The sequence below is a fragment of the Octopus bimaculoides genome, chromosome 10 (genome assembly GCF_046866305.1).
Source record: "Octopus bimaculoides isolate indiv1 chromosome 10, ASM4686630v1, whole genome shotgun sequence".
In the NCBI taxonomy this organism is placed as follows: domain Eukaryota; kingdom Metazoa; phylum Mollusca; class Cephalopoda; order Octopoda; family Octopodidae; genus Octopus; species Octopus bimaculoides.
In genome coordinates, this window is record NC_142937.1 from 65,239,222 (window position 1) to 65,253,957 (window position 14,736).

Here is a 14,736-nt window from a genome sequence, read left to right on the forward strand (position 1 = left end):
TGTGTGCGTGAGTGCGTTTGTGAGTGCGTGTGTATGTGTGTTTGTGTGTTTTTTGTGTCGGTGGGGATGTTAGGTGTGTGTACGTGAGAGTGTGCTTACATCTATTTTTCTGAGTATGTATGTGTTGTTTTAATTGTCCTTGTGGTGTGTGTGTGAGAAAGAGAGAGCAACCGTATGTATGTGTGAGGGTGTGTACATATGTGTGCGTCTGTGTGTGTATGTATGTGTGCATCTGTGTGTGTGCGTGGGAGTGTTTTGTGTGAGTGTGGGAGTGTGTGTGTACATGAGTGTGTGTGTGTGTCTCTGTCTGAGTGAGCGTGTTGTTTTAAATACCCTTGTGGTGTGTGTGTGTGTGTAAGCAACCGTATGTGTGTGTGATGGTTCATATGTTTGTGTATGTCTGTATGTGTGCGTATGTCTATTTGTGTTGTGTGTTGGTGGGGGTATTATGTGTGTGTACGTGAGTTTGTGTGTGTCTCTAAGTATGTTTGTGTTTGAATTGTCATTGTGGTGTGTGTGTGTGTGAGGGAGCAACTGTATGTGTGTGCATGAGGGTGCATGTGTGTGTGAGCATGTATGTGTGTGTTGTATTTATTAGGTGTCCTTGTACGTTGGGTTTATCCAGGTGATGTGTATGTGTGTGCATGTGTGTTCCGTGTATGTTGGTATTGGGTATGCGTTTGTGTATGTGTGTATGTGGGTATGGTTTATGTAGGTTCCTGGTGTATATGTGTACATGTGTGTGCACGCTGTAATTGTGAGTGATTAGTTTTGTTTGTATTGTTAGTGCAGTATGTGTGTGTATACGTGTGGGTGTGTTTGTGTGAGTGCGTCTATGTGGCTTGTATTTGTCGGGGAGGTGTGTCATTGTATGTGCATGCTTCTGTGCATGTGTGCTTGTGAGTGTTTGTTGTGATTGTTGGGATTGTATTGTGTGTGTTTTTCTTTTGAGTGTGTGTGTGTGACATTTTTACTGGGGAACGGGCGTATATGGTGTTTGTATGTGTGTGTACATATGTATGCAAATATGCATGTGTGAATATGATTTGTGGTTGCCGGAGGTGTGTAGGTGTGTGCATGTACCTGTTTACGTATGTGTGTATGGGTGTTGGTTGTGGTTGCTATAATTTTATTTTAAGTGTATATATGCATGTGTTTTTTCTTGAAATGTATGTGGGTTTGTGCTCTAGTGTGGAGATATTGTGATTGTGTGTGTGTGTGTATATATGTGTGTAAGTGTGTTCGTGTCGGAGGTTTGCATTGTATTGGTGTGTGTGTGATTTTGCGTATCTGTGTGTCTTTGTTTTGGGTGTGCACCTGGGGAGGGGGCTTATGTTAGAGTATGTTGAGCTGTTGTCTGTATTTTTGAATAAGGTTATTTTCCCTATTTATTCGTGTTTGGTCAGTGGTGTTGTCTGAGCATTGGTATAATGGGAAAACTAGGAATTTGGGGGACTTGTTTTGTGCACAGAGATCTAAGTGCTCACTGAGTGGTATCTGTCTTGTGGTGGGATCCCTCAATTGTTGGCGGTGAACTGTCATCCTTTCTCTGAGAGTAAGGCTCGTTTGCCCTATGTATTCTTTGTGGCACCCTTCACACCTTATGGCGTAAAGTAAATTTTTTGATGCGCAGGTGAAGTTATTTTTTGACAAAAGAGTGTCCCGACTGGAATCTGTATGTTGTTCCTTCCATGAGGTGGATGCAAGTCCTGCAGTTGGAGCAACCACATTTTTTGACGGTAGGTGGTGGGCTTGTGTTAAGCAATTTTGCATTCGTGAGTAGGTTTTTTAGGGATTTGGGTTGTCTTTTGCTTTTTATTATTTTATGGGTTGCGAGTACTCTTTTTAGATGTGGGTCTTGATTCAGTAGTGGGATGTTTTTGTATATTATTATGTAAGCTTCTGCATTTCTAGGATTGTGTGTTGAGAGATATGGGAGACTATTTAACGTGCCGTGTATGTGTTTCGGTTTTCGCAGGTCATGGGTAGCAATTGTCTTGGCCCGTTCTATTCCATTGTCAACTAATGATGCTGGGTAATGTCTTTCGAGAAGAATTGCCTTTAGTTCTTCAAGTCTTTTATTTCGAGTTCTATAATTAGAGACAATTGTGCAAATTCTTCTCGCAAGGTTGAAGGGAATGTTTGTCTTTGTATGTTTTGGGTGATTGGAGGTGAACAGAAGGTATTGCTTGGAATCAGTCGGTTTGTAATGAATATCAGTCTCAATGCTGGTACCCATTTTTATAATGAGAATGTCAAGAAAAGGAAGTTGGTCTTGACTGTATTCCATTGTAAATTGGATATGGTTGTTGACACTGCTGATTAGGGTTTTGAAGTCAAAGAGTTGGTCGAGTGTGTGGGACCATAGGATGAGGCAATCATCCAAGTAACGTTTCCAATTCTTCAACAGGTATTGGTGGAAAGACAGGCCATATCTAGTTTTGGATTTGTCGTAGATCTGCAATTCTAAGTAGGCCATCACCAGGTTTGCATATGTAGGGGCAACTTTAGTCCCCATTGCAGTCCCTGATACCTGTCTGTAGGTGTTATCATTAAAATTCAAAAAATTGTTTTGAAGGATAAACTTAAGGCCCTCGATGATGAATTCTTTTTTTATTCTTTCTGGGATCTCATTGGGGTATTTTTCTAGCCAGAATTTAATGGCTTCCAGTCCATATTGATGTGGGATCGTAGTGTAAAGATTTATTACATCAAAGGAAACAATGAAAATGTCTTTATCGGTATGTTTGGGTAGATGATTTAGTAGGTCCAGGTCATCTCTAACAATACTTGGTATGTGGTGAAGTATTGGTTTCAGGAGGATATCGATAAAGTTGCTTAATCTGTGTGTTTCACAGTTTGGGCCTGCCACAATTGGTCTTAGTTTGAGATCTGTGGGATGTGGTACAGTGATGCAGGTGGAAGTGGACTTTTTGCAAGCTTCAGAAATAGTTTTGCTCTTGTGGATTTTTGGAAGTCCATAGAGGTTGCTGGTTTTGCAATTAAAGTTTGCTAGGTAGTCGCATTCTTTTGTTGTTAAGTTGTTTCGATGTTGGCAAATGAGTGTGTTTAATTTGGTCATTGTTCTTGTTTGTTGGTAGTTGACTACTCTTTCATAGTATGTAGTATCTTGTAAGAGTTGAGATACAGAGTTTTTGTATTGTTCTGTATCCATAATGATGACAGTGCTACCCTTATCTGCTTCTTTGATTGTGATGTCATGATTGTTTCGTAACTCATGGATGATTTTCCATTCGTTTTTACTGGTGTTGGGTTTGGGTTTAGGTTGTGGAAGTTCATTATAAGGAAAGTTCGAAATGTACTCCCAAAATTTGTACAATGTTTTATTTTTACCTTTAATGGGATTATAATTGCTCTTGTTACAAACCATTGATTCGTCGTTATTGATTTCTTTGTCAAAAAATTCCTCTGTGAGGCGTAATTTTCTACATATATATATATATATATATATATATATATATATATGATTTGATTTTACTCAGATATAATGCACCATTTAAGTCAACTATTCAGACATGGGTTCAAAACTTAACCAGTACAACGGAGATAATAGAAAATTGGTTGGTCGTTCAGAACTTATGGATCTATCTGGAAGCAGTTTTTGTTGGTGGAGATATTGCAAAGCAACTTCCTCAGGTATGTATTAATGAAAAATACAATACAGAAACATAATGCACAAATAAAGTGTGTGTGCGCGTGTGTGTGTGTGTGTAGGCAGCACCATCTTAATAGCATTCAAGTGTGATCCCTTCATCAGAAGTCAATTGGAATCATAATAATTTCAGCATCTAAGACAATACTGTTCACTCCAGACAAATTAATGCACTGAGACCTATGGTATTTATTTATTGACTACAGTCACAGCATACATAGATTAGAATTAGGCCCTAGCCCCAAGAGGTGGCCAGGCACTTGTTCAATGTGCCCATGTCTAAAGACAGCACTGGACATGAGTGATGACAGTAAACAGATAACAACAGTAACCATATTTAGCATTAATAACAAGGACTGGAAAGATTTAAGCTTGGTAAATATGCCAGAGCAGAAAATAAAATAGGTGTGGCAGAGTTTCATAGACAGTTCAAAAGCTGAGTGTTTCACTTCTGGCATCATCCATGCATGACCCTTTGACACAACCAGCTTCCAGAGCTGTGGCTCAGAAGCCAAAAATACAGAAGTAATGACCAGCACATCCTTGATGAGCTGAGTGTGTGATACCAAATGGCTTTGTAAGTTGTTGTTTATAGCAGTCACCAAGAAGATACTAATGCACCCTGCTGTACTCTAGTTTCTGGATGCTAAACTGAAGCCAGCAAGGACCCTGGCCCCAAATGATATACTTGACTCCCTCCTACACATCTCTTTTTTTTGTTTTTTTTTACTTGTTTCAGTCATTTGACTGCAGCCATGCTGGAGCACTGCCTTTAGTTGAGCAAATCGACCCCAGGACTTATTCTTTGTAAGCTTAGTACTTATTCTATCGGTCTCTTTTGCCGAACCGCTAAGTTATGGGGATGTAAACACACCAGCATCGGTTGTCAAGCGATGTTGGTGGGGACAAAAACAGATACACAAACATACACACACACACATACATATATATATATTTGCTCTTAATGGCCCTGTCTACAGTATTGTTCCACCACCATGTTACCCTGGGTCTGGAAGGGACTTTGCACCAGCCACAGATTTTTCTGTGGCACTCAGCAAGCTGTCTCACAGGAATTCCCAGCGGCTTTCTATGTCACAGGACTGTAGCTCCTCCTCCTTATCATCAAATTTCTCAGTAAGGATATCCCTAAATCTCTGACCATGTGAAAGGTTCTTAAGCTTCCAAGTCCTTCTTTTCCAGACTAGTCTTCAGATACCATGCTGAAATAGAAAATAGTTTGTTTTTTTCTAATGCTTCAAGGTAAAAGAACTACTTGAGTCAAAATTTGTCTTTTCTGCCTCTAAAATGGGAGAGAGAAAAATTAAAACAATAAAACTCCCTCATCCTTTTACAAATAATCCATAAACAAGACAAAACATTACTCACATAAGGCAATAATAATGATAATAATTATTTCTACTCTTGGTACAAGGCCTTGAAAATTTGGGGTGAAGGGGGCTAGTCAATTACATTGGCTTCAGTGCATAAGTGGTACTTATTTCAACCCTGAAAGAATGAAAAGCAAAGTTGACCTTGGCAGAATTTGAACTCAGAATGTAGCAGCAGACGAAATACCTCTAAGCGTTTCACCCAGCATGCTAATGATTCTTATTTCTTTATTGCCCACAAGGGGCTAAACATAGAAGGGACAAACAAGGACATACAAAGGGATTAAGTCAATTACATCGACCCCAGTGCATAACTGGTACTTATTTAATCGACCCCGAAAGGATGAACAGCTAAGTCGACCTCGGCGGAATTTGAACTCAGAACGTAGCAGCAGACGGAATACCGCTAAGCATTTCGCCTGGTGTGCTAACGATTCTGCCAGCTCGCTGCCTTATCATGCTGATATCAGAATCATTAGCATGCTAATGATTCTGCCAGCTCGCCACCTAATAATGCTGATAATAATAATAATGGTTTCAAATTTTGACACAAAACCAGCAATTTTAGGGGTAGGAGTAAGCTGGTACTTATTTTATCAACCTCCACTCACCCACCCACCCACTGATCCACAAATTTTCATTCCAAATGAGAGCACTTGACTGCTAACATCCAGCGAAAACGATAATAATAATAATGGTTTAAAATTTTGGCATAAGGCTGGCAATTTTACGGGAGGGGATAATTTGATTACATTGACCCCAGTGTTCAGCTGGTACTTATTTTATTGACTTTCACTGAAAAGATGAATGTTGACCTTGGTGGAATTTGAACATAGAGCACAAAGCTGGAAGAAATGACAGTGAGCATTTTGCCTGGCATGCGTATTGTTCTGCTAGCTCACTGCTTTAATTATAATACTAACAAGAGCACTCAGAGAGTTCAAACCTCCACCAAGTCAACATCAACGTCCTCTCAATGATTATCCAAAGATGATTTTTAAAATGAGAATATCTGAAATAAATTCGATTGCTCTCACAAACGAGAATACTAAAAATGAACCAGACCACTCACAAAAATTAAGTAAAACAACAGGCAAAATAATCCAGAATCCTTGTTCAGTACCAGATCGATCCCTAAATCTAATCAGTTTGTCCTAGTCACGAGGCCAAATATCCCTGAAAGTTTCATCTGAATCCATCCAGCAGTTCTTGAGATATCTTGTCCACAGACATACAAACACGGCTGTAAACGATACCTCTGCCTTCCGTAAGGTGGAGGTAATAATAATGGAGTCTTAAATGACTCCATTATTATTATCTTCATTTAACATCTGTTTCCTATGTTGGTATGGTTTCTATAGTTTGACAGGCTTTGTTGTCTGTTTGCCATGGTTTCTATAGCTGAATGCCCATCCTCATGCCAACCACTCTACAGAGTGTACTGGGTTTTTTTTATGTGGCATTGTCACCAGTACTTGTTATGTGGCACAAGGGAGGGGTTACATCAGCACCAATGCTTGACTGGTATTCATTGATCCCTAAAGGATGAAAGGCAAAGTCAACCTCAGCAACATTTGAATCAAAAACGTACAGCGAGAAGAAACAATGCTAAGCATTTTGTTTGATGAGCTAACAAGTCTGCCAGCTCACCAAATAATTTCTTTATTGATCACAGGTGCCCAGTATGTTGGGTACACTACATAAGGAAAACACTATAAAACAACAAACAATAGGGATGAGTTTTACACTGAGTAACAGGGTAGGATCAGCAATAATAATAATAATTATAATAATAAACCTTTCTGGCACTTAATTTATCAACCCCAAAAGGATGAAAGGTAAAGTCGACCCCAGAGGCATTTGAACTCAGATCTTAAAGACAGACGACGTGCTGCTAAGCATTTTACCCAGTGTGTTAATGATACTACCAGCTCACCGCCTTGATAATGATAATGATAATAAAGTTTCATTAAGAAATAGATGATAACAGAGTTAATGAGGTGGTGATCTAGCTAAATTGTACCTATGCCAAGAAAAATGCTTTGAAGTATTTCTTCCAGTTTTACTTTTTGAGTTCAAATGCTGCCAGGGTCGACTTTGCCTTTTATCTTTTCAGCAGGGGTCAATAAAATAAGTACCATTTGAACACTGAGGTCAGTGTAATCAACTTGCTCCTTCCCTCAAAATAACTAGCCTTGTTCCAAAATTTGAAATCAATAAATGGAATTAATAGTACAGAATAAAATAAGAACAAAGAAAGGGTTCCCAAAATAGAGGTGCAACCACAGAGGATGATTTGGGACTCCTCAAAACACAACCCAGGCTAATTCTTTTCTACTCTAGGCAAAAACCCCGAAATTTTGGGGAGGGGGCCAGTCAATTAAATCAACCAGTACACAACTGGTACTTAATTTATCGACCCCGAAAGGATGAAAGACAAAGTCGACCTTAGCGGAATTTGAACTCAGAATGTAAAGACAGACGAAAAACCGCTAAGCATTTTGGTCGGCGTACTAACGTTTCTTATTTCTTTATTGCCCACAAGGGGCTAAACATAGAGGCGACAAACAAGGACAGACAAAGGGATTAAGTCGATTACATCGACCCCAGTGCGTAACTGGTACTTAATTTATCGACCCCGAAAGGATGAAAGGCAGAGTTGACCTCAGCGGAATTTGAACTCAAAATGTAACGGCAGACAAAATGCTGCTAAGCATTTCGCCCCGCGTGTTAACGTTTCTGCCAGCTCGCCGCCTTAACCCAGGCTAATTCTAACATGTCAAAGGTCAATGCCTTCTCACAGTTTAACTTGCCACCTGCATAGTTAGTGTGGGGCTCATTTAGCTATCCCTGTTTCACCACTTTTACCCATCATCTATAAAATTAATGACAGGCATTACCTTCCTCTCAAATCTCACCTCAGGTAGCACTTGAGAAAACCGATGACATTTTGTCTGAAAGGGAAAGCTTGGTCCTCAGACCTTTCAACCATGTTTATTAGTTTATTATACAAATTCATTCTTTGTAGCTACCAGACAGGAAGACTATCTGTTGTTCTTGTTATAATTTTCTTTTTTATAGCCAAAGGAAAGGAAGGTGGTAGAATCTTCATCATAGATTCAGCTCCTAACTGGATCTGACTCACATATAATAACTTAGAGAAAGCAATTAGTATCAACCACTGCTTGACTATTTAGGACAATTATCAGGGACTGTGTGTGGAGCCTCTATATGATCACTTGGACTTGCGAGATAATAATGGAAATCACACCTCCGTCTTAGAAAGGAATACATCTGATAATGTAACCATGAGTTCTTTGCAGATCTTTGTAGAAAACAGACTGAATGGTTATAGCTGGAGGACCTTTGGTCATAGTTCTGCTCTATCAGAACTAACTTGAAGCTTGACAACAATAACTAACAGTATTTGTAACAAGCACATATTTTGTAGCTTTTTTATTCTTCGAATTGTTATATCTTACTCTATTCTTTTATTCTTTTACTTGTTTCAGTCATTTTACTGCAGCTACGTTGGGGCACCACCTTGAACGGGATTTTGTTGAACAAATCAACCCCAAAGCTTATTTTTTAAGCCTGGTGACTTATTCTATCAGTCTCTTTTGCTGAACTGCTAAATTTCAAGGACATAAACATCAATACCAGTTGTCAAACGATGATGAGAGGACAAACACAGACACAAATACATACACACACTCACATATATATATATATATATATATATATATATATATATATATATATATACACGACAGGCTTCTTTCAGTTTCTGTCTACCAAATCCACTTACAAGGCTTTGGTCGGCCCAAGGCTATAGTGGAAAACACTTGCCCAAAGTGCTACACAGTGGGACTGAACCCAGAACCATGCGTGTTCGGAAGCAAGCTTCTTACCACATAGCCATGTTTGTGTCTATACTTTATGCATGTTTTATAAATAATTTTACACTTGTGATATTTAGTATTGTTTAGCATGGATTCACCATCTAATGGTTAACTCTAATTGTTGTAGCCTGTTTCCTGATGCTTTTGTGTTGCACAAAACTGAGTCCTTGATTCATTTGTTTTACTTTGTTGACAACATCATTCATGAATTCTTTTGGGTCTTACCAAATAAAACAAAGATTTGTTTGGTTTTAATGCTTGAATACAGAAAGAAGGCATGTGGCTTAGTGGTTAGGGAACTTGACTCACAATCATAAGGTTGTGAGTTTGATTCCTGGTGGTGTGTTGTATCCTTGAGCAAGTTACTTTTTTCACATTATTTCACATTGCTCTGGTCCACTCAGCTAGCAAAAATGAGTTGCACCTGTAATTCAAAGGGCCAGCCTTGTCACACTCTGTGTCACACTGGATCTCCCTGAGAACTACATTAAGGGTACACCTGTTTGTGGAGTACTCAGCTGCTTGCACGTTACTTTCATGAGCAGGTTGTTCTATTGATCAGATCTATAAGAACACTCATTGTCATAGCCAACAGAATGCTAGTTGTTATAGAAAAAAATGACATTGCGAGTGTAAAGTTTAATTTGTCTCAACCAAACAGTAACCCATTTCTACATAAAAATCTTACAGGAGGCGAAACGGTTCAGCAATATTGACAAGTCTTGGATGCGAATTATGCAGCGGGCACATGAAATTTCAAAAGTCGTTATATGTTGTGTGGGTGATGACATTCTCTCTCGTCTTCTCCCACACCTCCTTGAACAGTTGGAAATGTGTCAGAAGTCACTGACAGGCTACCTGGAGAAGAAAAGACTCGTCTTCCCTCGTTTCTTCTTTGTTTCCGACCCTGCCTTATTGGAGATTCTTGGTCAAGCAAGTGACTCGCATACAATACAGGTCAGTGAAATTATTTACTCGGTTGCTAAAAATTGTTGATTGCTGTCCTGTTTGTTATTGGTGTATTTTGTTATTTTTTCAAGTTTCACTTTTTGAATGAGCAATATTTGTTAAGTATTTGTTATGAAGGTCTAAGCCAGGGGTTCTCAAACTTTTTGAGCTGCTGCTCCTTTTCACACCCAGGCCATATTCTTAGTGCCAAGACCCTGCCATCACTCACCACCACAAATATAGAGCACTTTCTGCAGCAAATTCAAAACAACTGCATTTCACAAATAAAGCTTAATCTAATTAACCCATTATTTTGGGGCTTTTTTATACATCTATTATCCCCTTTTGGCCACTCCATTATCATCCCAACTTTTCTTCAATGCCCCCCCCCCCCCACACACACACCTCGGATCTTTCCACAACCCCCAGAGGGGCACTACTGCCCACTTTGAGAACCACTAGTCTAAACCACCAACTCTCGTTTTGTCAATAGATGAATTTCGTAAGTTTGTTTGCCTCAGTCAACTTAGCCAAAGACAGGCTTCACTCTTGCTTCATAGTCAAGTGATTAGGGTAAAACGAAATATTCAGCTTGGCCAGTTTTCTCTGTGGCTATATGCATCACATGGTGAAGGACTGCAACAAGCAATGACTCATTGTGAGATCCGGCCAATACTTGCCAGCATGGGAAAAAGAATGCAAAAGGATAAACAAAATATTGTGTGTATGTCTCTCTCTCCCTCTCTCTTCCTCTCTGTGCACACTACTAACATTTTGCTTAATGTGCCATGCTAGAGAGCATAAATGGGGAAGTACAAAGGAAGGGAGAAATAAGGTGGATATAAGAGGAATCAGATGTATTATGCAAGAGAAGAGATTGTGATGGCATGAGCAAATGATGCAGATGTAAAATGACAATAACATAAGCAAGTGGCAAGCATTCAGAATAAATAATGTGGAAAAAGAGAGACCGAGGAAGACTTGAAGATATTACGTCTTGCTATTAAATACATGTAACTCCAACCAAACGTACTGAGGGCTACTTTCTTTTGTTTGTTCATGCACTGATGGGTATGTGTGTGCATGTGTATACACACACACACACACACACACACACACATTCCTTTATGCGTTTCACTCATTTGACTGTGGCCATGCTGGAGCACTGCCATGAAGGGTTCTAGTTGAACAAATCGACCCCAGAACTTGTTTTTGTAAGCCTAGTGCTAATCCTATCGGACTCATTTTGCCAAACTGCTAGGTTATGGGGATGTAAACTCACCAACACTGGTTGTCAAACAGAGATAGGGTGACAAACACTGTCACAAAGAAACACATGCGCACATATATACATATATACATACACACAATGAGTTTCCTCCAGATATATATATATATATATATATATATATATATATATATATATATATATATACACACACAATGAGTTTCCTCTAGTTTCCATCTACCAAATCCACACACAAGGCTTTGGTTAATCTGAGACTATTGTAGAAGACACTTGTCCAAGATACCATGCAGTGGGACTGAACCCAGAACTATGTGGTAGGGAAGCAAGCTTTTTACCACAAAGCTACACCCACACACACACATATATCATCATCATCATTTAACGTCCATTTCCCTGGCAGGTTTGGGTTGGATAGTTTGACAGGAGCTTGTCAGCCAGGAAACTCTCCTCTCTCCAATTGTCTGTTCTGGCATGGTTTCTGCAGCTGGCTGCATTTCCTAATGCCAACCATTTTACAGAGTGTACTGGGTGCTTTTTACGTGGCATCAATATGGAAGCCCTGAATGGGTGCTTTTCTATATGACACCAGCATGAGTGCTTCCTATTTGGAACTGACATGGGTACTTTTTATATGGCACCAGCATGGGTGCTTTTATGGGAGACACCAGTACCCATAAGCCTAAAGATCTCTCATCTGACAGAGAGACATGCCTGTATGTATTGAGAGTCACATGTCTTCTCAAGCACACCAAATCACCAGAAGTCTCAGTCCCTTGTCATCTCCTCAGTGAGGTCTTGTGTCTGAAGATCCTCTCTCACCACTCCAACCCATGTCCTCTTGGGTCTACTCCTTGTACATGTTCCCTTCACAATTAGAGATCAACACTTCTTTATGCAGCTGTCCTCATCCATACACATCATGTGACCATACCAGCACAGTTCTGTCTGGCACAGGACAGCAGATACCTTTTATATCCAATTCTTCTCTTAAATAATTTACACTTAGTTGTACATGCACACTAACATTACCCATACAGCAGAGCATGCTGGCTTCATTTCTACCAAGCATTGGCATGTTCTCAGTAGCCACAGCCATGTCTCATTACCACTCATTGACGCTGCATCAAAGAGGCCAGGGAACAGAAGAAAGAAGACATGCACTCAACACCAGAGCTGAAGACACCTCCGAAAGGTGTGTGGGGGGGAACGTCAAAATGGTAGAGGAGTAGGGGTCGAAACCGGACGTGGTTCCTCCTGATGATGTCTTGAGCTAACTGGATCCTATAAAGGAGTTGTTGTGGTAGCAGACCACGAAACATGGTTGAAATACCTTCGTAGTGTAGTTGTTCATACACAAGCGTAACTGTTGTACACACTCACACGCACGAGCATGCACACACACACACACACATATATATATACGTGTGTGTGCTTATCTGGTGTTGGTTTGTTTGCATCAGTAGAATAAGTACCATCAGTAGAATGTACTAAACTTAAAAACAAGGGCTGATTTGATTGGTTAAACCCTTGAAGGCAGTGCCCCAGCATAGCTACAGTTGAATAAATGAAGCAAGTAAAAGCGCCTGTACATAAATGTGTGTCTGTGTCTGTGTCTGGCTATGAACACATACACGTACACATATCTGTATACACAATGCACATACTTCTACCATCAATTCATGAACATTTTGTCTTTTGCAGATCCATCCCATTTAGGTTGGTATAGAAGAATGAATGGAAAATGTCAAATTTAATGGATCTCTTACTTATCTCCTAAATATTTGTAAGCCAGACTGTCTGCAAGATAGATTGATTGAAAGATAGATATTATTTACTTTACAAAAACTTTAAAGTTGATCAATATCGTATATATTGTATCATAAGTTACTTATAAAATATTATTTAATGAATAGATAAATAATAAAGCAAAATTTAGGCAAAAATACACACATTTTTTATTTCAGAAGTGGGTGGGTGAATATCCTCTTTTATTTTATTATCTATCTGAGAAGGAAGGGAGAACAAGCCCTCCCAATACATCTTGGGTACAAATGGGTGATTTTAATGTAGTTCTTATCATTGTTGTTTAACCTTATATTATTGCTATTATTAGTTTGTCCATTGTTGTTGATGATGATGACCAAGGACAAAAAATAGGAGAAGAAGGTGGTTCACAGTGTGTCCAGGTGTGATTGATCAGTCCAATGCATGCTTGGAAGGCTCCACCACACTTCAGGCACTGGTGGCTTGCTAGGACTGAGGGCAAGGAATTGTGCAGTTTGCATTTTCTTTGTGCATCTGCCATCCTGTTCTGTCTTGTGCTTGCATTTCCCAAGTGTTGAGGTTGATCTGAAAGCTCTTTAGTAAGTCTTTGAGTGTATCCTTTAGCACTTTTCCTGTACATCTTGTGTGTATTTGCCTTCCACCAGTTCACTCACTCTCTTGGGGAGTTCCATGTCAGGCACTTGAACAAAGTGGCCTGCCCGCCTGACTTGCACTCTCTTCAGCATCAGCATCATCATTTAATGTCCTTTTTCCATGCTGGCATGGGCTGGATGGTTTGACAGGAGCTGGCATAGTTTCTATAACTAGATGCTCTTCCTAACGCCAACCACTTATATATATATATATATATATATATATATATATATATATATACATGTACCGGAGTAAGCACATAAAATGTGCAACAAGGTGGAAAAAAGAGTACTCAAATACCAGAGGTAGAGTAATATGCTTTATTTAAAAGCAGCAGAAATATAACGAAAGACTGTTACTCGGAATTTCACATTCCCGATGAACGGGAACGTGAAACTTCGAGGAACAGTCTTTTGTTATATTTCTGCTGCTTTTAAATAAAGTATATATATATATATATATATATATATATATATATATATATATATATATATATATATTCACACACACACACACATATATATATATACATGTATATGTACATACACACTTGTGTGTGTGTAATACATTCAGCTATATTATAGAACTTAATCTCGTAAAGGAATATATTGAATGATGTAAAACGATATTATCATCTGAACTTTTCTGATCTTTATTAGTGTCTTGTGTATTGTAATAATTAAAAGATAAAGATAATTATTTAGGGTGGATGTAAGACAGAGATAATGTTATCGGTATAAATACTTGCTGAGAGAGCAGGTGATGCCAGCATTGTAAAAGTCATGAGCACATGAAGATATTGATGAGTGAAAATTTACAAACTGTTCATATTTGGAAGACATTAGCCTTACATTGGAGTTTCCTAGTAAACCAGTGCAACATATTATAAGGACTTGCTTTGCTTACCAACCACATGGTTCCAGGTTTAGTCCCACTGCTTGGCACCTTTGGCAAGTGTGTTCTACAATAGCCTCAGACTGACCAAAGCTTTGTGAGTGGATTTAGTAGAGGGAAACTGAAAGACACTGTCATATACATAGATATATATGTACTGCATTACTATATATATATATATATATATATATATATATATATATATATATATATATTCTTTTATTTGTCTTAGTCATTTGACTGTGGCCATGCTGGAGCACCACC

At 39.0% G+C, this 14,736-nt stretch overlaps 1 protein-coding gene across 1 annotated transcript in view; it reads left to right on the plus strand.

The window, feature by feature from the left end:
- The window catches only part of LOC106877714 (dynein axonemal heavy chain 5), a 435,668-nt gene that overhangs the window by 122,131 nt on the left and 298,801 nt on the right, over window positions 1-14,736 (plus strand). Inside the window, exons 34-35 of the mRNA XM_089358248.1 lie at window positions 3,504-3,657; window positions 9,654-9,920. Of these exons, the coding sequence (XP_089214374.1) occupies window positions 3,504-3,657; window positions 9,654-9,920 (421 nt within the window). The remainder of the gene's footprint in view (window positions 1-3,503; window positions 3,658-9,653; window positions 9,921-14,736) is intronic.